General features: G+C 37.4%; 1 protein-coding gene across 3 annotated transcripts in view; it reads left to right on the forward strand.

Annotated features, from left to right (window-relative positions):
• dgkq (diacylglycerol kinase theta) overlaps window positions 1-23,035 on the forward strand; it is a 43,285-nt gene that overhangs the window by 17,230 nt on the left and 3,020 nt on the right. Inside the window, exons 4-23 of one of the 3 annotated variants that reach the window (XR_013210326.1) lie at window positions 863-948; window positions 1,871-1,996; window positions 3,930-4,086; window positions 5,145-5,219; window positions 5,301-5,401; window positions 5,562-5,776; window positions 7,885-7,975; window positions 8,295-8,349; window positions 9,462-9,523; window positions 9,697-9,847; window positions 10,160-10,198; window positions 13,278-13,393; window positions 13,904-13,921; window positions 14,180-14,331; window positions 14,450-14,598; window positions 14,684-14,862; window positions 15,595-15,699; window positions 15,799-15,945; window positions 16,044-16,155; window positions 16,817-16,969. Coding sequence is in view for 1 of the 3 variants with exons in the window: in XM_077247552.1 (XP_077103667.1) it covers window positions 863-948; window positions 1,871-1,996; window positions 3,930-4,086; window positions 5,145-5,219; window positions 5,301-5,401; window positions 5,562-5,776; window positions 7,885-7,975; window positions 8,295-8,349; window positions 9,462-9,523; window positions 9,697-9,847; window positions 10,160-10,198; window positions 13,278-13,393; window positions 14,180-14,331; window positions 14,450-14,598; window positions 14,684-14,862; window positions 15,595-15,704; window positions 15,799-15,945; window positions 16,044-16,155; window positions 16,817-16,969 (2,276 nt within the window). In the remaining 2 variants the exon portion in view is untranslated. Of the gene's footprint in view, window positions 1-862; window positions 949-1,870; window positions 1,997-3,929; window positions 4,087-5,144; window positions 5,220-5,300; window positions 5,402-5,561; window positions 5,777-7,884; window positions 7,976-8,294; window positions 8,350-9,461; window positions 9,524-9,696; window positions 9,848-10,159; window positions 10,199-13,277; window positions 13,394-13,903; window positions 13,922-14,179; window positions 14,332-14,449; window positions 14,599-14,683; window positions 14,863-15,594; window positions 15,705-15,798; window positions 15,946-16,043; window positions 16,156-16,816; window positions 16,970-23,035 lie in introns of all 3 variants that reach the window. The other 2 variants (XR_013210327.1, XM_077247552.1) reach the window with 2 other exon arrangements.

Genomic DNA, 23,035 nt, shown 5'->3' on the forward strand with positions numbered 1-23,035 from the left:
ACTCTACAACCTTGCTAAATTTAGTATACTGTATGTGGTTATATGAATATGCAAATTAGCCCTGCTTCCATTCACTCGCACCAGCTCAGAGATCAACTCGTTGACGATCACTTGTGGCGTGATTGGTTACAAGGTAGTTTGTGACGTCAGAAACATCAGCGATTTTGATACTGTCTTTGGTTCACTGCAGTTTTAAGGAGAAAATACTCAGCAATGGTGTTGACTTATGAATTTGCACATGGTTTGTCTTAAAGCATATTAAAAACACCACATAGAAGTATAAACAACATTAAAAGCTTGATTTTCACCACAGTGGGACTTTAAGCATTCAAAATATGTTTTCCCTTATTTTAATAATCAGGCTCTCTCAATGTTTCTTCTAAAACCTTTTCTGTTTCCCCAAACCCTTGGTCTTGGTCAATTTTTTTTCTTTTCTTTTTTCTGTTATGCTCATTTGTCTGTGCTGGCTGTTCCTGTTTGGAAAGCTGCTGTTTCCATGGAAATGGCAGAATGGCCTTTTGCAGTGGGCTGAATTCTAAGAACTGAGCTGTAAAGAAAAACATCACACTCCAAATTCTTTTTCTATTTCTCTTCCTTTCTCGCATACAAAAGGCACAAATGAAGCTCACAAGAAAAGTCGATCTTTAATTCCCACACACACTTAAACAGTTGCTACAATAATATTAATTAAGTGGCTTTTCCCTCTATTAGGCCTGTAACACCTCACAGGCAGTAATAATAGTGCCTGTACTAATAAAATGAAAATACCAACTGTTTCACCTCAGATGATGCTTGCTTAGTGGATAAACCACATACAGACACTCCCTATTCTTTCAATAACATTACCTCACATGTCTTTCAGTGTGTGAGCTACACGTCCACAGCGACTGTGCCCCGTTCAGTGTTAGCGATTGTCGTTTCTCTCATCAAGATGGAGGGCAAGACATTGTGAGTATGAGAACCAGGACTGCACCATCTCCTGTTTCTACTGGTATATTAACCTGACATTTAAAGCCTAACATTAAAGGCTGACCTCAATTTGAAAAGTAATTGAATTTTTCATAGCTTGTCAAGCTTTTCTTCACACTTGAAATGTTGTTGTTGTTTGGTAGACTTTAATTACATTAGTACCGACTAACACTACATGTTACCAACTTATTGTTATTTGTGATTGCACAACTTTATTGTTGTCCACGCATTTGGGAGTTTCGCTTAAGGGCTTAAAAATATTGCCTTCGGAGGTAGGATGGCATCAAGGCACGTCCGAATCCAATGTTCGCTTCTTTTCCTATCAACTGAAATACCTTCATCTGATCATTTTTTAAAAGCAGCATAGATGTATCCTTCGCTGCCTTTAATATCCCACAAACCTGTGCATTCCATTCTGTGACAGTTGAGCTAAAAAAAAGAAGATGGCATCTGAAAGTTGTGGTTGGTGGTTCAGTTTGTGTGTAAATGTACTTTATTGGCCAAAATGTTTCACATTTGATGTCATTTCTAGGGAGAAATTACTATTTTAGTAATTAAATATTCGCTTAGTTATTACCAATGATTTGTGGTAGATCATTAAACCATTATGTTACTTCACGAGGTACCTTCGCTTGTAAAGTCATTACCTATAGGGCAGCAATTCAGCTGTCCTTCTAGTTAGAATTATATAATTAGATCATTTCTAATTATAGATCAAACTCTAAATTACCGCTAATTTCGGAGGGAAATGATTGGTTGATAAGAATGTTGTTCAATCCCAGCAAACTAGGAAGTTGATACAGGAGCATGTCCTGGCTAAATCACATCTCCATTATTGCTCCAAATTGTGTTATTGGCCACATGGCTTTTGCTAACCCATCATCTCCTCCTGCTCTGATAGGACACGTACCAGCATCACTGGCGGGAGGGCAACATGTCCCCAGGTACCCGTTGTGAGTTTTGCCGTCGCACCTGCAGCTCCTCAGACGTCCTGGCTGGCATGAGATGTGAGTGGTGTGGCGTTACGGTAAGTGTTTGTTTCTCGTTTTTACAGTGCACCCAAACTTTACTTGTCTTAGCATTCAACACTTTCAGTTTGCCTGTTGTCGGCTGTATTCATCACACAAACGGCTTCATTATTTAGTCATAAGAATGAAGGTGAGTGGGCTCTTAGGCTGCCGTGTCTCAAAGAATCGATCAATTATTTAACAGGTGCAATGTGGGATGCAGCTCCTGTCAGCACTCACAAAATTGTACTCGGGCAAAGTTGAATGCAGGAAAAAAGTCTTGCTGCTTGCTGTGTTTTTATTCTTCTGTCATCTTGGCAATGGCTATTTTTCTGTTGCCTGGCCTGGTTTCTTAATTTTGATTGTTGCCAGATTGCCTTTTGTTTCAAAACCAATCATGCTTCCGTTATAAATACTATTTTAAGGCATCAAAAGGTAGGCAACCTAATTATGCTGCATCTTAAGATATTTCTTTTCCATATCCTAAGACAACATCTCTTATATTTTTCACAGAGAAGGCACTCCTTTAGAGAAGGCATTACTCTGGCCTGAAATAAAAAAAAGAATTCCAAGATGACAGATGAATGATGCAAAATAAATGTACTTATTATGCATTAAACACTGAAAATAAATGTAAGTATTATGCATTAAACACTGAAAAGTATGAATAAAAATCAGTTTTAAATGTTTTAAATAATTAGTTTATAAATAGTTAAATGACTGTTTTCTATTTTAATAGATTATAAAATGTAATTTATTCCTGTTATGCAAAGCTGAATTTTCAGCATCATTAGTCCAGTCTTCAGTCACATGATCCTTCAGAAATCATTCTAATATGCTGATTTGGTGCCCAAGAAACATGTCTAATTATTATCACTGTTGAAAACAGTTGTGCTGCTTAATATTTATGTGAAAACTGTGATACATTTTCATTAGGATTCTTTAATGAATAGAAATAGCATTTATTTGGAATGGAAATATTTTCTAACATTGAAAATGTCTGTACTATCACATTTGATCAATTTAATGCTGACGAAAAGCATTCATTTTTTTCAAAAAGTAAAAAATCTTACTGACCCTTACTGGTTTATAATATATGCTTGTTAAGTTATGGTTGTTGTTTGACCGTTCGTGATGCCTGTATTTAAATCAGTTGTTGAGTCAACCACTTGTACGCACTAATTGTATGGCCATGTTCACTCACTTCTGAGTTTCCATTTCAGTTAGGATGCTGACTTAGAAGTCACCTGCCTACATCGAAGATGCAATTTTTGAAAGAGAGCCACTGTGTCAATAGAGTTACATACTGTACCAATGGCTCACTCTCCACTTTTTTCCCCGCATTATTTTATTTAGCTCCAGGTGCTAAACCGCTCTACTCTACTGCACTCATGCTAACACAACCTGTCCCTCTGAACACTAGCATCCATTCCATCCTCTCCCCAGCCCTCAAGTTTTTCAGCATGTACTGTAGGTTATTAGATGATGTAAGCAGTAACAACTGAGCAAAAGGTTTTTGAGGACAGATGCTTTAGGGTCTATATTTGAAATGACTGTTTGCAGCTCTAATATTTTGAAAGCAAAAACATCTATGATTTTGAGGGATTTTGAGAACATAGACACAAGAAAAAAGAACTTACCGTATACACACAAGACTGTAGCTTTATTTTATTTTAGTCAGGGTGGTGTGGTCTATTGGTCAAAGATCAGGACTGGTAACCAAAAGGTTGTTGGTAGAAACCCTGCAAAGGTCAATCCATGAATGGTAGACCAGTGTTCTCTTGAGCAAGACGCCTAACTTGGTTAATATAGCCCTTAATACAGGAACAATGTCCCTATTTGTTGCTTTGGATAAATAAATGAACCATCTGTTGTCATTATTATTAGAAAAATTGCAGTTGTCATAAAGCTGCACTGTAGCTTGTGAGCTTATCTGTGTTTATATGTTTGCAGGCTCATGCGTCATGTTACATAATCATGTCCCCGGAGTGCAGCCTGGGACGACTGCGGAACATGATTCTTCACCCCAGCTGCGTGTGGATCTGCTCGCGGAACTTCAGCAAGATGCACTGTTACAGAATCTCAGAGAATTCCCAGCACGGCGAGATGGGTAATGCTGCCTAGACACTTTCCCATTATCTCTGAAATCTGAGCAGACACCTTAAAGTTAAAGGAATGTTCTGATTCACAACAAGTTCTGTGCACAGCATCTGTGGCTTCATTAGAACAATCATTTTGACTTGTTCATCAAGGTGGTAAAAACGACAAAAAATGTGTTTGCACTTAAATTCAGGTTTGGGGTAAGATTTAAATAAATAAATAAAGTAATACTTACTTTTAGCAAGGATGTATTAAAATAATCAAAAAATCAAGGTTTCTACAAAAATATTAAGCAGTAAACTGTTTACAACATTGATAATAACAAGAAAAGTTTCTTGATCACAAAATCACCATATTAGAATGATGTAGCTTTTAATGAGAAAATTCAGCTTTGCAATCACAGGAATAAATTACATTTAAAAAAATATTAAAATAGAAAAGAGTTATAATTATACAATTATAATAATATTTCACAGTATTAGAGTTTTTACTGTATTTTTGTTCACATACATGCATCCTTAGTGACCATTTAATGTCTTTCAAAAGCATGAAAAGAAATCGTACTATCTTACCACTGTTCAAAAGTTAAAAGTTGGCTAAATTATACTTTTTGTTACAAAACTCTAGACAGATGGATTTTTTTTTCTTTTTATTCCGACCTTTTTGGTATCCCTGCATGTGTCATGTGAAAGTTACAGTGATAATATTGGATATAACTTTGCACAGTTTATCAATCAAGTCTTATGATTACCCATAATCGGTAAGTCTTGTGGCTGTACTTTAGAAATGTTGTGGTTAATATCCCGCTGCAGTGCCCTAAAGATTTTCCATTACTGAACACATGATTTTTGCTTGTTTTTACAAACTGGGAGGCATGTCACAATTGTTTTCTTATCTACTCGACTGCACATGTCACAGATGTATTGAACTTGTATTGAACCCAGAACATTTATTCAATGTCAATGAGCACAATAATTATTCATTGTTAGACTGTCCTATTCACCTGTGAATATCAAATAACAAGATCCCATGTCTGTAAATGCTCAGAGAGAAGTGTGTTTTCTCCAGATAACCTGGATGATGTCGATACTCCGAGTCCGGTAACGTCAAAGGAGACTCAGTCCACGGGGTCACCTGACACGGGTACAAAACTGGCCAAAAATTACATCATAGCTAATGTTAATCACACTTGCACCCAAAGTAATCTCCCATCTTTTGGCCTAGGTAAACAGACGCTGAAAGTTTTCGATGGTGACGATGCAGCTAAGCGCAATCAGTTTCGCTTGGTTTCGATCCCTCGAATAATCAAGAATGAGGAAGTGGTGGTGAGATGTTTTTTCCCTGATCAGGTTTCAGCTAAATTACAATGTATACATTTTACAATGAATATATACATCAAAAGTGTTTTATAAAGATCATTCTTGAATAATATTAAAACTTTATTGTCAGTGTTATTCTGATGTTTCTGATTTTCGGTTGTGACAGGAAGCGGCGCTCAGAGCGTTCTACATCCCAGATGAACCACAGGATTATGAGCTACAGAGTTTCAGCCAACAGGGACTGTTTACAGATGACATCATCAACCGTAACGGCACCCCAGACAACAAGCCCGTTTTTAAAGACCCGGTGTCTGATCCCTTGGTGCTCAGAGCAAAACCCAGAGAAACAGAGGTGGTGAAGATTTACCCCAGCTGGCACAAGTGAGCTCTACTTCTGCTTTTTAGTGCATCATGTTCTGCCGTTTTGTTTAGTGTTGTCCGACTGCCATACGTATATTGATTCACTAGGAACTGTACAAGAATGTAGAGGAAACTCATTCTTTAAAGCAATATTTCAGCTTAAATTCAAGTTCTGTCAACAGCACCTGTGGCATGGTATTTAAAGTCAACATGAAAAAGGGTTCGCACCACATTTTTCTTCCATAATCCAATATATTTGTACTGAAATTGAATATTTAATGAGAGAAAATAATATAGTAGTATGGGCCTTGATTTTATATACAAGGAGTTGAAAATTCATAAGACTTGGTAATATCTGCTGGAAAGCTAAGTCATTTTAGTAATTTTATTTTTCTTACATTTTTTATTATATTTTGAAAAGATATGATTAGTCATGACTCATGCCCAATTAGACCAGTAATGTGTATTGAGAAAGTAAATGATTTCATATTAAGTTTAAACCATAATATTCCTTTAAATAACCCACAAGCTACACAAAGAAAACGCTGAAGTAGGGATGTGCGATATTTACAAAAAATTGTTATCTTGATTATTTTCTGGGTCAATAACGTCTATTAATTAGACAATATTTTATTAATGACTAGGGCAGTCGTGCCTTAATGGTTAGAGAGTCCGACTGGTAACCCGAAGGTTGCGAGTTCGATTCTCAATACTGGCAGGAAATGACTGAGGTGCCCTTGAGCAAGGCACCCACTCCCCGTGCACCACAGCAAAAATGGCTGCCCACTGCTACGGGTGTATGTGTCCACGGTTTGCACGGCTAACTTCTGGGTTAAATGCAGAGATCATTTTCGAGTATGGGTTACCATACTTGGCATTCACATGTCACTTTCGCTTTCACTTTTAATTCAACAGATTCATTGAAATGGCTGATTAGCTAATTCAGGAACGTAGCAAGTAACTGTCTTTATGAATGAGTCATTGAATAGCTGACTTGCGTTTATAAAATGAAGATTCACTGTGTGTTATGGCTTTGTTTAAATTTTGCAACCATTTTCATTTGGGAAATAAAGCAAGAAACAATATCGTGTCTAAAATGTAACTCACAATATTAAACTTCTTGCTTTTATACTGTTGTATGAAATCAATTTCACATTTGCCATCATACTGATATTTGAGAAGAATTGCACACTTACTTGTAATATTGCTTATATTTATGTCATATGATATAGGCCTAGTTAAGACTGAAACATCCAGAGGCATTTGAGGAACCCATCTTGAATTTTGAGGCCGTTCTGTATACTAATAGGCTACTCAGTGTCAGCTTGCACTTTGTTATATTATCGTAGACGATTTATATCCCACAACCCTATTTAGAAGACGAAGTTAGGTTTATGGGTACAAACACATCATAAAGATGCTCAGTTCTTGCGTCAGAACGGAGGTTCTAGCTTACCGTTTACTTATCTGAGGGTTTTATGGCACGTCAATCCCCTCGCTTCTCCAAACAAACCATGTATCATCACTAGGCATTGCAAGGAAATGGACAATAGTTGTGTCGTGTACCAGTCAGCGAGGGAAAGTGTATATGAAACCCATCAAAACACGCATTGCTCGACTGATGACAGTCTTGCTGTTGTGTGTCCAGTTGCCACAGAGATGAGGTGACACAGCATCCCTGGTTTACCTAAGATGTTGTTGCCTTGCCAGCAGACAATGGATCACAAATGCTGATGGACCCTCATCGCCTACAAAAACTCATCAGAGAACCTTTAGATTTCTTAAAAAGAAGAGCAGTGCCACTCAAGTGCTTGATGTTTTCATTAGATGAGGCATTTTGTTTTGTTTTGTTAGAATTTTGTTTTATTAACATAGTTTTGAGTCAGGGAGGGATTGAGTCAGGCTTAACACATGCGACCAGTTAGTGCCAGAATCAGAAGTTTATGTTCTTATGTAATATTGACCACAGTAAATCAAAAAATTGTCTGAAGTTTCAGTGACAGACCAGCAGATGATTTATACAGTGCCACACAGCTGGTAAATCATGGGATAGATTGTTTTTCGATGCTTTACGTTTTCAAATTATGGTGTAATGAGGAATGTTATTGGGTTTCACATTTGTGTTTCAGGGTTGGAGTCGCCTACATCTCAGTGACTGTTGGGAAAAGCAGCATAGTAGACTCAGTCATAAAGGAAGTGCTCCCACAACTAGGAAAACGGGTAACTTGGATTTCACTTCTCAAAAATCTAGTACTGACACACAACTTATTTGTGCCACAAACGTTGATGATGCCTCAAAACACGCGTGGAAATGTGTGCCATTACTTTTATAAGCAATCAACCTTTGTTGTTGCTTTTTTTTTTAAACTGATTTTTTGCCTACCACATAGCAACTGCTTGTAACACCCTTGTGTCTCCGTTGCAGCTTTTGCACAGGCAAATACCACAATAGATTCTTACTAAAATGCAAAAAATTGTAAACTTTTTATGCACAATTTTTGCATGTTAATCCTCATGTTCTTTTTGCAAATTTCTGTAGAATGCAAACCCTGCTGACTTTAACCTTGTAGAAGTTTTCATGAGCAGCAAACAAGGTAAGTTCTCTTACATGCATTATAATATATATATTATATTATACAGCTCTAGCAAAAATTAAGAGGCCACTGCAAAATTAGCAGTTTCTCTGGGTTTATTATTTAACGCCAGGAGTGGCATAAAGTCGCACAACAGCAATGTGACCGACTAATAGAGAGCATGCCAAGACGCATGAAAGCTGGGATTGGAAATCAGGGTTATTCCACTAAATATTGATTTCTGAACTCTTCCTAAGGTAAAACATTAGTATTGTGTTCAAAAATGCATATAAACTTTTCTTTGTATCATTCGAGGTCTGAAAACATGGCATCGTTATTTTGACCAGTTGTCATATTCTGCAAATAAATGCTCTAAATGACAATTTTTTTATTTGAAATTTGGAAGAAATGTTGTCAGTAGTTTGTAGAATAAATCTAAAATGCTAATTTTACTCCAACAGATACATTTAAATAATAATTCCAGAGAAACTGCTAGTGCTTTGGTCTCTTAGTTTTTGCAGTGGTAAGATATAAGATAAGATTTAGAGAATAAGATTTTCTAATCAAAATGTGTTATGTTGAGCCCAAACATTTAATGTTTGTATATATATATATATATGCACACAATAATTAAAATGTATATTTTTACAAGGAATTTTATTTATTTACTTATATTTTACAGTTAAAAAATATAAACCATAATGGGAAATGTAATTTGCCTGATTTTATTTTTTTCTGTCATATTAATTTGTTAACAAACAAGTATTCATTACTTCAATGAGCTAATTGTTTCTGCCTTAAATTAATACATTTTTAGCTAACTGTGTCATTTGTATTTTGTACATTTCTGAAATGCATAACTTAGACAGCTACCTCTGATAACAGATCACTCTAAATTGTAATGCAGATGCATTTTCTGTAAAGCTGCTTTGAAACGATGTGCATTATGAAAGCGCTATACAAATAAATGTGAATTGAATTGATTTTGATGTCATTTTCTCCAAGTACCTTAAGAATCCGATTGGCCTCATGAAATGGATTTTGGTTCAACTCCTTTCAACATATAGAACAGCTTCGAAAAGTGTGAAAGAGTTTAATGATGTCCTAACCTTGTGTTTCTTACCCATCTTCAGTTCAAAGGCAAGTCCTCAGCGGTCAAGAGCTTTTACTGGACAAACTGCTAGAGATACGGAAGGTATGTGGGGCGGGTCATGCTGATATTGCTTGGCATTTGGAAAACACTCAAGGTGATGAGCCCTGATAAGCACAGCATGCAAATTTTACTGTGTCTGTGTGCTTGTTATGGAAAACATCTTGTGAGAGCTTCTCGGTTGTCTCAAACTCTGATTCTGAGCATGTGACTTTCAGACATCGTTGCGACAGATGAATCAGACACGGTTTTACATCGAAGAGAGCAGGAATCGAATGGTGCAGGTCAATCTGATATTGGGAGGCTTTCCGACACAACTCGACAAAGAGGAATACGCACACCTGCTATCCGAACACCTCGCCGTCAAAAGTGAGTCTGCACATCTGTGTGTGCTTGAATTATGTGTAAGCTCAAGACTTAAACTGCTGCGATCCTTTGGATTTTAGCCGTGCATCCCATCAATCTCTTTGGATTCTATTAATCTTTCCATGAAATTGTCCTGGAACAATGCTGACCTATAACTCTGACATAAGTCATCTTGTGTACTCATTGTAAGTATGCCTGACGCCGCTCTGCTGAGAGGGATTAGAGCAGATAATATAGTGACAGCTGATGATTTCTTGTGATTGCATGGTTAACACTAACATATCTCATATCGCTTTCTCTCTCTCCCCCACCCAGGTCACTTGGCCACCATCTCTCACGTATACGCCGGACAAGGTAAGAGTGACCACATCCATAAATTCTGTGGGAGAACGGCCCGTTTCCTCGTCACAGGAAATGCTTCCCTCCATTAAAGGCGACTCATAATGTCCGTCTTTGTTCGAGTATAACTAAACTGCATGACTATATTTGATAACACTGAAGGTCGCTGGTGCATGCTGCAGAACAGACCGCTCGCTGTGTCCATGGGCCATAATCTGGCCTACTGTCAGCGCTCTGTAAATGAAAGCCCTTGTTCTGCACACAAACGCTCCGAACTGCTGGTTGTTCTCAGTCATCCACAACATGCCCACTGGCTCACTCGGCTTGATGCTTTGAACGCATTTATAATGTTGTTGCAGCGGCGTGTTGGTTTGTCTGGAGGTCTTAAAGTATGTAGCGGTTAACACACAAGCTCTGACACCTAGAGCTATTACTATTCTACTTGTTATTATTTTATGTCGTTGGTAAAATGGTGCAAAGTGGTAGTTCCCCTTGTGTTTCCCTTAAAGGGGTCGTAAAATCAATTTTTTCGAAGGCTTGATTGTGTTTGTGGGGTGCACTGTAACGTGTTCATGCTTCGTTTTTAAAAAATTGCATTATTTTTCATGTATTTTACCATTATTCTACACTGCTCTGTCCCTCCTTGTAAAATCGGTCTGATGGTTTCCGGGTTCTATGAAGCCAGTCCCTCAAAAATAGCAATGGGCTCAGATAGGTTAGCTGGCCCAGTGTGTTGTGATTCGCTAACCGACTAGTGCACGTTTTCCGGAAACATCACGCCCCGTACCTTTACCGGTTTGTGCTTTGGTGTATTATAAACAATGGCGTCAATCGGACCCAGAGAATGCTAGTGAACATGATCGAGCAGAACCTGTTTAAGAACGGCTGTTAAACAACGTTTTTAAGAAAGGTTTGTTTTTTGTTGTTTTTTCTGTCTCATTACTTTTTAGATACGCTATAATTAAGTTGTACTAATTATTATAATATTACAAAAAATAAGCTTCATATTCATAAACAGGAATTTCATATAATCGTTCTAACAAATTATACTACAGTCCTCAAAGGGATTTTTTTTGAGTAAAGACTGCGGATCTATAGTGATCGTTACTGACTGTATGGCACGGTTACTTTTGTATTTTTAGAACGATTGTAGCCAAATATCTGTCGACAGAACTATTAACCCAAAACGAACACTAAACATTGGCTTTAGCGTTACTACAGTAAGTTAGCCAAATCAAACACAGAATCATGTTTAGCATGCCTGTAGATAAACAAGCATGTAACTTAGATAAACAATACATAAAAGCTCTAATCAAAGAATAATTTACACTAATCCCAAGTTCGCTGTTGAGATTTAAAAAAAAGTTTGTACGTTAGGTGTTTGTCGGATAACGTTAAGTATGAATGAGCATTTAACAAGCTGGTTTGTTGAGCCAAACAGCGTTGTCATTTGTTACTTCCTTGCTGCAATTACAATTAACAATACGAACTATCACAGGAAAACACATCAACGAAAAATAAATCATACTTACAGATTGTGGCCCGTAAACAACAGCTTCTGTTCTTAAAGTTGGAACTGCTCCATCTTTCAGCACAAGCCGTTGTGCGAATCCTGCATTGAACTCGCGAAGATTGTGGAAGCTTTCCTCCGTAAAATGTGCAGCAGAGAGCGAGATTTGGGTAATAATTAACCATTGATCCCTAACTCTCGCGACCCTAGGAAGGCTAAACAAAGTGGACCTGCAATCCGGGCACTGATGAAAATAACAGCGTTTCGACGACATTGCGGCGGCAACAACACTCCTATACCACAACAACTCTTCTCCAACGCAATATAAAATGGCCTCGCCCCTCTTATTTAGTATTCTCGGAGGAGGGGTTTATTGGGGTTGCTGACATCAGCAACCCTGGAGGAATGTCGTGAAGTCCAAAACCGGCTGTTTGCTGTAGTCCTTAGAAATTGATTTCTTTAAAAGCAAATATCTCCGTTTGCTTTGAACTTTGAGCGCTGTAACTTTACTTTGCAGATGTTGTTTATGCTCAGACAGCAACATTACACACTAGCTAAACTTAGAAAAGGGAAATCGTGTTTTACCACCCCTTTAAATAAATATTGTGCAAAATAAATGGTAATTTGATTTTAGTTTTGTTTACCTTTCTGTGTAATTATATGTATGTATATAATATTATACTAATTATACTAAACTAATTAAATAAATAATATGTATGTAACATGATAAAATATATAATATATACTACTATTATTTATATATATTTTAATCAATTAATTTATATAATTAATCTATAATATACTGATCAAAAGTTCGGGGTCGGTGAGCAGTCTCTTATACTCACCAATGCTCTATTTATTTAAACAAAAATGAAGAAAAAACACTAATATTGTGAAATTATTACAATTTAAAATGTTTTCTATTTTCTATTATATATTATTACAAATATGAATTCTATTTCTATTATATTTTAAAATTTATTTCTGTTTTAATATATTTGTAATAAAATGTAATTTATTCCTGTGATGGCAAAATTTTCAGCATCATTACTCCAGTCTTCAATATCACATGATTTTTCAGAAATCATTTTAGAAGCAGAAGTAGAAAATCCAGCAACACTTGGACTTTTAATTATATGTCAGAAATGATTCTAATATCCTGATTTGCTGCTCAAAGTTTTCTTATTATCACTGTTGAAAGTTGTGCTGCACATTTAATTTTGTTGTAGAAACACTTGACACTTTTTTAGGATTCTTAGGATTCTGATAAATAGACAGTTAAAAAGAACAGCATTTATTTAAAATACTTTTTTAACATTTTAAATGGCTTTACTGTCACTTTTAATAATTTTAATATAGCCTATCCTTGTTGGAAAATGAATTCATTTTTATATTTAAAAAACGGACCTCAAACCTTTGACCGGTATATATAAAGGACAGCATCAGGATTTGCATATTCCTGTTTCATCATATCATGATAGGTGGTAAAAATAATTGTGCTCGGAGCTAAAAATAATTGTGTCCCAGGTTTGAGCAGGTGTTAGTGAGTGTGATTGTATAACTGAGCTGGTGTGCTGTTTTCAGGTGCTGTGGTTCTGCAGATCAGCTGTTTCTCAGAGGCAGAGAGGATTTACATGCTGGCCAAAGACATCAGCATCAGCGGCAAACAGCTCTACTCGCTCGTCATACCTGAGATCATGGTACAACATCTTTTTACAAAGCCATAAATCTAATAGTGACTCTCAGTGGGTGCAACAGACTCCTTTTTGTGAATATGGAAAGTGTTCTTATGCTCTTTCTTTAAAACAAATGCCACTTGGTTTGATATTGTATTGTATAATGCAGTGTGATTTATACATTGACATTGCATATTTAAGTGAGGCTCAAAGGGATAGTTCACTCAATAATGACAATTCTGTCATTATTTACTTACCACCACCAAAACAGATCTTTTTAAAAAAGATATATTTTTGTTTAACCAATGAAAGTCAGTGTTTTGACTGTTTTGTTTTGAAAAATTTGCGTTCCCTCAAGAAACTTTGCTTTGTGAAGGAAATAATGGTAGGGATGTATTTCAGTGCTTTCTCGGGGGGAACACAAATGTTTAAAATAAAAAAATAAAAAATGCAAACATTTGTGAGAGAATACAAAAGCATTGACATATACATTTTCTTGCATCTCATATATTTTCCATCACCGTGTTGTGGTAGACTTGGAATGACATGAGGGTGAGTATATGACAGATTTTGTATTTTGTGTCCAAATATCAGATATATGGAACCCACAGCTGATTCAAAATAATCACCTGTATTGACTTCATTGTGATCAGTAGGTCACATGCTGTTCATTGCAACAATAGAAGGCTGTTCATTAAAGTTCATAATGCTGGCCCAAGCTTTAGATGCATCTGCCCTCTAGTGGCCCAGTGAAAAACTACAGTACAATTCAAAAACAAGTGTACCAAATGCTCTTTTCTCTCCCAACAGCAAAGCAAGTTGGCCAAAGGAAGCTGCCCCCTGCTGGTCTTTGTCAACCCTAAAAGTGGTGGGCTAAAGGGCAGAGAGATCTTATACAGTTTCCGGAAACTTCTAAACCCTCACCAAGTGTTTGAGCTGACCAGCGGAGGTCCACTTCCTGGGTTAGACCTCCTCTCCTTTTGATTGATGGTCAAACTGATATTAATGTCTTGATAGGAATATGTATGGATGAAAGCTCTAGTTTCCCTGCTCGCATGTATGAGTATGTGTTTTGTACAGGCTGCACGTGTTCAGGGACATCCCTCACTTCCGTATCCTGGTGTGTGGAGGAGACGGCACAGTGGGATGGGTGCTGGGGGTTCTGGAGTCCATCCGACATAAGATTGCCTGTCCTGAGCCAGCGATCAGCATCATACCGCTGGGCACAGGTGCATGATGGAGGAAAAAAGGTTATCATTTAATCCTAGTTTACTGTAGGTTTAACTATTTGCAACCATTGTGGTTTGTGTTCAGGGAACGATCTGGCCCGGGTGTTGCGATGGGGGGCGGGATACAGCGGTGAGGACCCCTTCAACATTCTGGTGTCTGTGGACGAGGCCGAGCTAGTGCAAATGGACCGCTGGACAATTCTTCTGGACGCACAGGATATGGCAGAGGACGGCAAAGAGAACGGCTTCCTAGAGCCGCCCAAGGTATTCAATCAATCCCTGAGACTTCAAATTACAATAAATATGATTTCTGCATAAATGCACCAATAGCATATTTTAATTTTATTATAAAATATATATATATATTTTTTAATTTAACATTTTAATGTTTTTAAAATTTTAAAAATTTTCTATATTATTAATGGAATTATTATAATATGTGCGCATATATATATATATATATATATATATATATATATATATATATATATATATATATATATATATATATATATGTACATTCATTTTAAATAATTTCATATTAATTATTTATAATTAATATTTTAATAATAAAATGTATAATACAAATATTATTTTAATAATTAATTATATTTTATAATTATGTTGTAAAATAAAGTATTTTTAAATTTAACATTTAACATAATTGAACAATTATTCATATAATGAATGTAATTGTAATATGTGCATAATATGTACATTCATTTATATATATATATATATATATATATATATATTACATAATAATGAAATATAATTAATGCATGTAATAATACAAATAAAATTAATTATTACAATAACACTACTATAATAAATATTTTTTCTATTTATTAATTAAACTTTAAATTTTAATAATTTGATTATTCATTTTTTATGCTTCTAGCTCTGCTAAGGAATTTGTCACTGCACACATTTTGTAAGTTACTAGCGTAAAGCAGTCAGACATACATAACAGGGTTGTACCTGTCTGTGTTATAGATTGTGCAGATGAATAATTATTTTGGGCTGGGAATTGATGCTGAACTGAGTCTGGACTTTCATCACGCACGTGAAGAGGATCCAGACAAGTTTAACAGCAGGAAAGTATTGTTCTTTACTCTAAAGGGTGGACATGTGACTCAGAGTTAAGGCGAGGGAGGTCTGTGTTCATTGCTATTTTGACTTTTTTCATTGTTCTTGCAGGTTCCACAATAAAGGTGTGTATGTGAAGGTGGGCCTGCAGAAGTTGAGTCACACACGAAACCTTCATAAAGACATCAGACTGCAAGTGGACAGACATGATGTGGAACTGCCCAGTATAGAGGGATTAATATTCCTCAACATTCCCAGGTAAACACACGTCAGTCTCACACAATGAAAGTAAAGACAATTACACACACGGGCGTTTGTCATAGAAGATTAAAGCTGCTGTGTGTGTGTGTGTGTAGCTGGGGTTCTGGTGCTGACCTGTGGGGCTCAGACAATGACTCTCGGTTTAGGCGGCCCAGGATAGATGATGGGATGCTGGAGGTTGTGGGAGTTACTGGTGTGGTGCACATGGTGAGTTTACAACATTTACTCCTTTAAGTACATACACTACTGTTCAAAAGTTTTGGGCTGGCAAGATTTCCTGTTTTTAGAAGAAGTCCCTTATGCTCACCAAAGTTGCATTTATTTGATAAAAAATACAGTAAAAAATGAAATATTGTAAAATATTATTACAATGAAAAATAAGTAATTTAATATATTTTAAAATGTGATGGAAAAGCTGAATTTTCAGCATCATTCTTCAGTGTCACATGATCCTTTAGACATCATTCTAAATGTTGATTTGGTTATTATTATCAATGTTGAAAACAGTTGCTGCTTAACATTTTTGTGGAAACCATGATACTTATTTCAGTTCAAAAGAACAGCATTTATGTTAAATAGAAATCTTTTGTAACATTATCAATGTTTTTAACATCACTTTTGATCAATTTGATGCATCCTTTCTGAATAAAATTATACATTTCTTTAAAAGAAAAATCTTACTGACCCCAAACTTTTGAATGGTAGTGTTTGCCAAAATATCTATGTTTTATAAAAAAATGTTTACTCTATATTGTTTATTAAACATAATTTGATATATTTTTTTCTAAATCATAGTATAAATTTGTTTTATGTTCCATTGCTTTTTTACATTGTTTAATTAATTTGTTAATTTGCTATTTTTTTTCAGGGTCAGGTTCAGAGTGGGCTGCGCTCTGGGATTCGTATCGCTCAGGGCAGCTATATTCGCATCACTGTGACCAAACCCATTCCAGTGCAGGTGGACGGAGAACCCTGGATACAATCACCTGGACAGATCATCATCTCAGCTGCAGGACCAAAGGTACTTCTACATATTTTTTAACACACTCATATTCCCTAAATTGCTTGGCCGACTCCATGAACTCCAGAGCTGCTGTGTAAAGATGACACAACATTAATGACGTGCAAATCCCAGATGTGAATTTAACAGTCTTACGATGGTAGAGGCTTGATTAATTGAATTAACATTCTATATTTACACTGCCCGGTCAAAAAAAAGTTGCTGTTTGGATTTAAAATTGGCAAATGCTTAAGAGTCTATGATTGGATAATTATTGCAGTAATTCTTATTTTTCTAGCATGTTATATGTTTGGCAACAGTTCTTCTTCTAACTCTAATTGATGGAGTGTGTAGCTTTCCATTTTTTAAACAACCGCGTAGGAAGACACATCATGGACATATTCCGGGATGACAGTGTCAAGATTCATCAGGCTCAAACTGTGAAAGAATGGTTGGGAGGGGGCATGAAGAATCATTTTCACACGTGAATATTTGCACCTCTGAGGTCAGACCTTGAATTCATTGAAAGTATTTGGGATGTCCTGGAGGAGACTTTATAGAGTGCTTGACTCTTTCACTGTCAATACAAGATCTTGCCAAAAAATGCACCTCTTGATGGAAATAAATGTTGTGATGTTATTTCCATCAAGAGGTGAATACATTTTTGGTCAAGATCTGGTATTGACAATGGAAGTCAAGCACTAGACTCTTAAGTATTTGCCTATTTAAATCCAAACAGTGACTTTTTTTGGCCTTTTATGTTAGATGATTTGACAGCACTAATATATATATATAAAATATAATATGCAAATTTTTTGAGAAGGACCTGTATATATACATATACAGGTCCTTCTCAAAAAATTAGCATATTGTGATAAAGTTCATTATTTTCCATAATGTAATGATAAAAATTAAACTTTCATATATTTTAGATTCATTGCACACCAACTGAAATATTTCAGGTCTTTTATTGTTTTAATACTGATGATTTTGGCATACAGCTCATGAAAACCCAAAATTCACTGAATGTTGTCACTGAATACTCATGAAAGGTCACTAAGTAAGCCTTGACCTCATTAATTTTCAATATAAGAGGTAGGTCTTCAAAAAGTATGATTCGTAATTTCCTTCCTGGCCTTTATTTGTCTTGCACACTGCACAATTAATTGAGTGACTGCAAAAATGATTGTGCATCGGTGGAAGAATGCAGACATTCCAGAACTATTAAAGGAACACTCCACCGTTTTTTTGTAATAGGGCTTATTCACTGTCTCCTAGGGGTGTAACAATTCATTCGTTTTCTCGATGCATCGATTACAAATCCTGACGATGCATATGCATCGATCTTGAAACATGTATTTCGAATCGTGAATCGTTTATTTCGGTCAATATTCGATTTAAAATGCTAAGAATCGAATAATTTGCGATTCTATATCGATTCAGTGCTTTAAAACATATAAACATTAAATGACTACATGCGCGAATTGAGGCGTTGTGCGGCGTCATTTCGCGTCCTCACAGCTCTCACATCTCGCTGCACTCTTACCATCTTTCACTGGATTTCGCTCGCGCTCGGTCCCATATAGCTCTCATCTACAGATTTCTGAGCAGTCCATGTTTGAGCTCTCCTCAGGACAGCCATTGGTGTTCACATGAGCAGATGACAGCTCTCAATCGAGAAAGCAAGCCATTGATAAAGCTGCCATATCATTGCGCGGACACTGCTATGAAACAACGCGCTCGTTGCGTGGAAACAGTCACCGTTATTTTCTTTAAGATAAGATACTGAAGTTTTACGGAAATGGGTCATACCCGTCCTGAGCAGTTAAAGTAAAACCCCACTTATTCAAGGGTGCGCATTTATTACATGGAAAGAGAAAACGTATAATAGGTGTCCAAAATGCACACGCTTCCGATTAATCATGAATGATGAATGAAATGTAACTTAATGTCGTTAAACTGAACTGATGAAATAACTACAACATTAATTACACTGAAGCGCGTGGTTTATCCATCAATCAGATGCGCATTAAAGTTGGATTCGTAATCGTTACTATAGCACAAGTAGACACCCGGCACGTTTTCTTTCAGAACCACAAGGAAAATGTTTAGTCGGATAAAGAGAACAAAGAGTAGCTATTCCATGAGGAAACGTTAGTTAAGGTTTAGTTGGGAAAGTTAATGGTATTTTTAGTCTCACAATGGAAGGATGTTTAATGTACCATGAACACTTTAAGGTTGTGTTAAATCTTAAGGTAAGTCTTAAATCTTGGTTTACATTTTTACAAATGCTAATTTATAGGCTTTGGAAATATTTTTTATAATAATAGATTCATTAAAAACTAACATGAACTAACGTTAACAATAGACAAAAAGTCATTAATTCTATTTTTTTTTTTTTCACTCTGACCCCTGAATGCAGCTGTATAATTCACACCCTGACTAAGACCAATTGGGGGAAGCATTTAAATAATCCTATGAATGCATATAAAAAAATAAGAATCGAATCGAATTATTCGAATCGCATCGAATTTTAATGTGAATCGCATTGAATCGAATCTTTCTGAATTTGCAAAAATCGTTCTTGAATCGAATCGAAAACCTATGAATCGTGAATCGAATCGATTCGCTGCCTACCCAAAGATTCACAGCCCTACCCCTACATTAAGATAGGTGGGCAAAAGCATTTTTGTCTCATTGCATGCATTGTCTTAGTTTGGCAGCGCTGACGCTAGCTTAGCTTAGCATAATGAATCGAATCCTATGTTGTCAGGTAGCATGACGTGAGTAAAAGTGATAAAAAACAAACAAAAAAAAAGAATTACTTCTTGTGGCTTGCGTATTCACAACAAGTACAAATAGCAATTCAGATTAAGACTAGGCGATTTCCTATTGACTTGTGACTATATTAGGGTGAATCACAGGCGAAGCACTGCTACTTGGGTGCAGTCATATCACGCAACACCTGATATCCCCCAACTTCTGTCAACATACCGGCGTGAATATTAGCTGGCTATCTTTCCGACAGTAGACATAGTGAATGGCGATGGACTTGGGGGATTTTGTGCGAGACGAAGAGGGTGACTTCTCAGACAGTCAAGATCCAGAACCATACAACTATGAACCAGAGTTTTCAGAAGAGGAGCTGCGTGCTTTGGAAATAGACCGACAGGAGGAGGAGGTTGCGATCGCTCAACAGACAGAGGACGTGAAGATGAGAGCCAATTTTTTCACTGGTAACGATAACAGCGAATTTTCTTTTCAATCATGCTGTTCATGCTAAACGGGTTGAACTCAACATGAGGTTATAAAAGATGAGGCAATTTGAACCATACTCTAACTTATAGTATACAGCTTCTCAGCATCTATCTTACAACTGAATAAAGACATAGATTTGCGCAAGGAAGAGTAATAAAAGACAACTTACATGTGCACTTCTTTCTGCCTGTACTTAGGACGGCCGTATCCTTCAGACGTACCGTCTTTCTCGTCCTATAGCATTTTTCCAACATAGTCCTCCGGTGCAAAATGCTCTTCGCAAACACGATACTGGCTAATTTTGTAGTGAGGTGTTGAAGTTCAGATATCCAGAGCTAGCCATCGATTTCTCAGTTCCACATTCGGTGGAATTCTGTGAAACATTACATTCGTGTATGTCCTTTGCTCATTCTCACAACCTTTTGGTATGCAGGTAATTACCATGTTTGCTGTAACTTCTCAAACTAAACATAATCCAAAAGTGAAGATACTCTTTGCAGGTCACGCCGGTATGTTGAAAGAAGTTGGGGGATTTCAGAATCAGAAAGGGCTTTATTGCCAAGTGTGCTTGCACACACAAGGAATTTGTTTTGGTACTGAGGCTTCCAGTGGACATATACAAATACAAATACAACAAGAAACATAATACTACAAATTATAAGAATAAAAAATAAAAATAAAAATATATGAGAATAAAAGTATCACAGTTGGGTTTAGTCAGAATAGACATTTTCAGATTTACAGATTATGAACATATTTACACTGTTTTAAATATTATAAATAAATAAATCTATATATAAGTATCACCTGAGTTGTAAGATAATGCACTAAACAGTGGGAGTATTGCATTTAAAGGGATATGCCTTGGGAGGCGTGTTAACTGTTCTGGAGGGAAATGGCCTGTGGGAAGAAACTGTTCCTGTGCAGACTATGTTCTAGTGGCCAGTGATCTGAGTCGCCGTCTTGACGGTAACAGTTCAAACAGGTGGTGTCCAGGGTGAGTGGAGTCTGTGATGATTTTACCTGCTCTCTTCCTCACTCTGGAAGAGTACAGGTCCTGGAGGTTTGGCAGGGGGGCACCAATGATCCTCTCCGCAGTCCGGACTGTCCGTTGTAGTCTCCTGATGTCTGATTTGGTAGCTGAACCAAACCAGACAGTGATGGACGTGCATAAAACAGACTAAATGACGGCTGAGTAGAACTGAATCAGCAGCTCCTGTGGCAGGTTGAACTTCCTCAGCTTGCGAAGGAAGTACAGTCTCTGTTGGGCTTTTTTCACAACGTGATCAATGTGTCAGTCAATGTGATTGTCCCACTTCAGGTCCTGAGAGATGGTAGTGCCCAGGAACCTGAATGACTCCACTGCTTCCACAGTGCTGTTCATGATGGTGAGTGGGGGGAGTGCTGGGCTGTTCCTCCTGAAGTCAACGATCATCTCCACTGTTTTGAGCGTGTTCAGCTCAAGGTTGTTATAACTGCACCAGACAGCCAGCTGTTCAACCTCCAGTCTGTAAGCAGACTCGTCACCGTTTTGGATGAGACCGATGACAGTGGTGTTGTCTGCAAATTTCAGAAGCTTGACAGTGTGGTCTTTAGAAGTGGAGTCATTAGTGTACAGGGAGAAGAGCAGTGGGGAGAGAACGCACCCTTGGGGGGCACCAGTGCTGGTGGTGAGAGTCCTGGATGTGTGTTTGCCCAGTCTCACTCGCTGCTGCCGGTCCGTCAGGAAGCTGGAGATCCACTGACAGATCGAGGATGGTATGGAGAGCTGGGTCAGTTTGGCTGTGAGAAGATCGGGCATGATGGTATTGAAGGCCGAACTGAAGTCCACAAAAAGATCCTTGCATAAGTCCCAGGTCTGTTGAGATGTTGCAGGATATAATGCAGTCCCATGTTGACTGCATCATCCACAGACCTGTTTGCTCTGTAAGCAAACTGAAAGGGATCCAGCAGGGGTCCAGTGATGTCCTTCAGGTGGGCCAACACCAGTCTTTCAAACGACTTCATGACCACAGACGTGAGAGCGACAGGTCTGTAGTCATTAAGTCCAGTGATTTTGGTTTTTTTGGGGACCGGAATGATAGTGGAGCGTTTGAAGTAGCAGGAATCTTCACACTGCTCCAATGATCTCTTGAAGATCTGCGTGAAGACCGGGGCCAGTTGGTCAGCGCAGGCTTTTAGACAAGCAGATGAGATGCCGTCTGGGCCTGAGGCTTTCCTAGTCTTCTGTTTTTTGAAGACTCGGCTCACGTCCTCCACACAGACCTTAAGCTCAGGTTGGATGGCAGGAGGGGGGAGGAATGGGAGTGCAGGAGGTGATGGTGAATGTGTGAAGTGCAGGTCTGAGCCGGTGTGTGGTGTGAATGAGGGCTTTTCAAACCTGCAATAAAATGAGTTTAAATCATCAGCCAGGTGTTGATTGTCCACAGATCGGGGGGATGGTGACTTGTAGTTGGTGATGTTCCTCAGGCCATTCCAGACTGACGATGGGTCGTTGGATGAAAACTGTTTTTTCAGTTTTTCAGAGTAGTTCTTTTAGCAACTCTGATCTCCTTTGTCAGTCTGTTTCTGGCCTGGTTATACAAGATTTTATCCCCACTTCTGTAGGCATCCTCTTTGGCATGACGAACGTGTTTGAGTTTCCCAGTAAACCATGGTTTATCATTAGTAAATGATAAGAATGTCCTGGTAGGAATGCATGTATCCTCACAGAAACTTAAATATGATGTTACAGTATCTGTGAACTCATCCAGATCGTTGGTAGCAGCTTCAAAAACAGTCCAATCAGTGCAATCAAAGCAGACCTGAAGATCCTGCTCTGCTTCATTT

This window comes from Siphateles boraxobius, unplaced genomic scaffold (genome assembly GCF_051911475.1).
Source record: "Siphateles boraxobius isolate OS27281-9 unplaced genomic scaffold, OSU_SipBor_1 3, whole genome shotgun sequence".
NCBI lineage: Eukaryota > Metazoa > Chordata > Actinopteri > Cypriniformes > Leuciscidae > Siphateles > Siphateles boraxobius.